The sequence below is a fragment of the Gavialis gangeticus genome, unplaced genomic scaffold (assembly GCF_001723915.1).
Source record: "Gavialis gangeticus isolate Ggan-Ray unplaced genomic scaffold, GavGan_comp1, whole genome shotgun sequence".
Lineage (NCBI taxonomy): Eukaryota > Metazoa > Chordata > Crocodylia > Gavialidae > Gavialis > Gavialis gangeticus.
The window spans coordinates 159436708-159439879 of record NW_017729022.1 but is presented as its reverse complement, the minus strand read 5'-3'; the positions used below and the strand labels follow the sequence as shown (position 1 = coordinate 159439879).

At 41.2% G+C, this 3172-nt stretch overlaps 1 protein-coding gene across 3 annotated transcripts in view; it reads right to left on the bottom strand.

Annotated features, from left to right (window-relative positions):
* Positions 1–3172, bottom strand: part of DIEXF (digestive organ expansion factor homolog (zebrafish)) — a 28148-nt gene that overhangs the window by 21230 nt on the left and 3746 nt on the right. For all 3 annotated transcript variants that reach the window (XM_019516403.1, XM_019516401.1, XM_019516404.1), the window contains exons 3-4: positions 1869–2109; positions 875–1087 (exon numbers count right to left, since the gene is read on the bottom strand). In XM_019516403.1, coding sequence (XP_019371948.1) covers positions 875–1087; positions 1869–2109 — 454 coding nt within the window. The remainder of the gene's footprint in view (positions 1–874; positions 1088–1868; positions 2110–3172) is intronic.

Below are 3172 nucleotides of genomic sequence, written 5' to 3'. Positions count from 1 at the left end.
GTGTGTGTGTGAGTGAGTGAGTGAGTGAGTGAGTGTGTGTGTGAGTGAGTGAGTGAGTGAGAGCCCTCACTCGCTGCCACCAAGGCAGAAAGCAGGGCAGTTCAAACAATGCTGCCTTTTATGCAGTTTTTCCATCCCTCCCCCAGAGCGCTGGGATTGGAAGGGACCTCAGGGAAGGGTCACAGTCACTGGCCAGCTACAGTCAATAATGAGAGCGCTCCTTCCCCACCACTTCCCCCTCCCTCTCCTTACTTTAGTTTCTGTTTCCTTGCAGGCAAGCCCAGCTTGAGCTTTGAAACTCAAAACATTTTGAAATTTTTTTAATGTTTTGGCTTGCCTTGTTTCGTTTTGAGGCCATTTAAAAGCTCTTCATTTCGTTTTGATTTCGCCATTTTGAGCTCAAAACAAGTCGAAACAGCATCAAAACAAAACTGCCGGCAAAATGTTGCACAGCCCTATTATTAATCACAAGAAAAAGTTATAAAGGAATGTGGTAGATTCTCCAACACCAGCAACCCCTACACCAAGGCTGGATGTTTTTCTTTAAAAAAAACAAAAACCAAAAAACGATGAATCCTAACAAGTGTTATGCACAGAGCACTGTTACTGGAGTGCTGTGTGCAAGTACAGAAAGAAAAAGATATTCCCGAGACTGGATTAAAAAATGTACATCCACATTAGCTTCAACTATAACTTATATGGTTTCTACTCAGCCAGTTACGTAAGTAAGGTACCACAAGAATTCAAATGCCCTAAGGAGTAAGCTACATAAATATATATAGATTGTTATGCACATTAAGACTGCAAACTGAAGGACCTGTACTGGGGACAGCTCATTGCGCACACGCGCACACACACACACACACACTTTTACCTTCAGAAACCTCTTGAGAAGAGCTGCTCTCTCTTTCAGCTGTACTGTAATCTCCACTCTCTTCTTCCATGAAATTGGTTTCCAGGCTAAATTCAGATTCATGTTTCACATCAGTGAACTCCTCAATTGCTCCATGTTTTGGGTCACCAGAGTTATCTGTTTCATCAGCTTGCTCCTGGCCAAGTGCCTGCTTTATTGCGTCTTTGGCTGTGACTTATTGGAGATAGAAATAGGTTAGATTCTCCTAGGAGAAATGTTCTGTACAGTTACCTGACTCTTAACTGCTTAGATTTTAACACTAGTTCAGCTGTGTACTCATATTTTTTCCAAGTACTCAAGCTCTCTGTTTTGAGCAAAGAACAGAAGGTTTGTGCGTTACAGTAAGAGGCCTTCTGTCACCTCACATGCCAAATGTCACATGCAGCATATTGTGTTGCCCTCAGGATTATTTTAAAATAATACCTTTGGCAACCAGAACACCCATCTGCAAAACAGACATGTTATTTTAAATGGGTAAAAGCTGCATAAAGCTGACACCTCTTTGCCAGGATTCTTTGCTGACCTCATAAATATGACTGTCTCCTTGCAAAGCAGAAAGTAGTATTTTCTCTAAGAGGTAAATCCTGACCCATCTTCTACGGCAGATCATGCCATGGGGGAAAGCATAGTTTAGAGCCTCCAGACTGCCCATGTGTAACAGAATCCAGCAGTATGAGGATTCCCTGGATAGGAGGTTGGGAAAGGCTGGCTACTTGCCAGGGTACAAGAGAGTTGTGTCTCAACAACTGCATGCATCTAATAGTTGCTGCTACAGGAAGGTTGAGGCACAGAAGATGTGGTAACTACTTTCATCTCAGGCTCAGTCGCGCCCAAAGCAAATGCACCTCTAACAAGAAACCCAGCAGAGAGCCCAGCTGCTCTAGGATCCAGTGTCACAGTCTGTTTGTATTTTATGATTCAAACATCACTAATAAATCTGAAAAAATAAAACTACCTTCTTCCTGGCCCAGCACATCACTCTCATCATCTTCTTCATCTGTACCTCCAACTTCTTGAGGCCCTTCACTGTTTGATTCTGCCTCACTTTCATCACCTTCTTCAGACTCATCTTCATCCTCCTCCTCTTCAGTACCCGGAACAGTTTTTAACAAGGCCAGAAGTTTGTGATACTCTGAGACACGTTCCGATTCATTCTCTGTATCACTCTCTGAACTTGATTGATCAGAATTCTCAGGCTAAAACACAAAACTTTGGTCATTTACCATGCTCCTAAAAGCTCACAGGCTTATAGAAAGTACATATATGCATAGTGACAGCATCTTCACTTAATGTGCATATTTAACCCAGCATCTCCCATTTTAAGTCTTGCTTTCCAGTTCTACTTTTGACCAGACTAGTATAGTTTCATTGCATCTCTGAAGTTCAACCAACTAAGACAGACCCCCCCACCAAAATTCTAAAAGCATCCTAGCATATTTAACTACAAAAATCCCATTAATTTTACTACGAATTGTGTGGCTATATCTCCCAAGTACTTCTGCAAATTTCATTCCCCTTCTCCAAGTGCAATCAGTACCATGTAAGCACTGGAATGAAATTCAGAGAAGTTAAGAGTTCTGAAAAATGCAACTTTAGAAACAAAGCACTACTGCAAGCAAGAAACATTGACAACAGATATTGGTACAATATTGTTTTCTTTTTGACTCTGTTCATGAGGTTCATATTAAATAAACTCTTGTTAGGAAACCTTCCTATAAAGGAAGTCTGTGCACAGTACAAGAGGACAATCTGCCCAGGTTAGAACACGAAAATTGTCTGGGCATAGAAGAGTTTGCACATTTAGACACCAATCTCAACAGTGAACTCTTGTCACTGGGCTTTTCAATACTGACACTAGGAGCATCTAACCCTGAAATGCTTTATTATTTCAGCAAACTTGCAGAGATTTGACCCTATCAATCTAACCCATGGTCAGGGAGAAGATGAGAATGTCTGCAGTCTACACAGGCAACAAATTCCACTAAACTGATTATGGATATATAAAAAAGAAGCACACAGACAGGGAAGGAATAGAAACCTGTTCTAATTTAGCCTACTTCACAACCAGAAGTCACTAACTCAGAGCCAGATCCTAGTGTGTTGCCAGGAGAAGCTAGAAGAACAACTTATTCCTCCCCTCAAATTTTTGAAGTCATCTCATCCATTTGAAAAGTGATGAGAGCAAGGACTCCTCCTGATCAAAAAAAACCCCAACAACAACCATCCCCCACGACCAAAAAAAAAAAAAAAAAAAAAAAA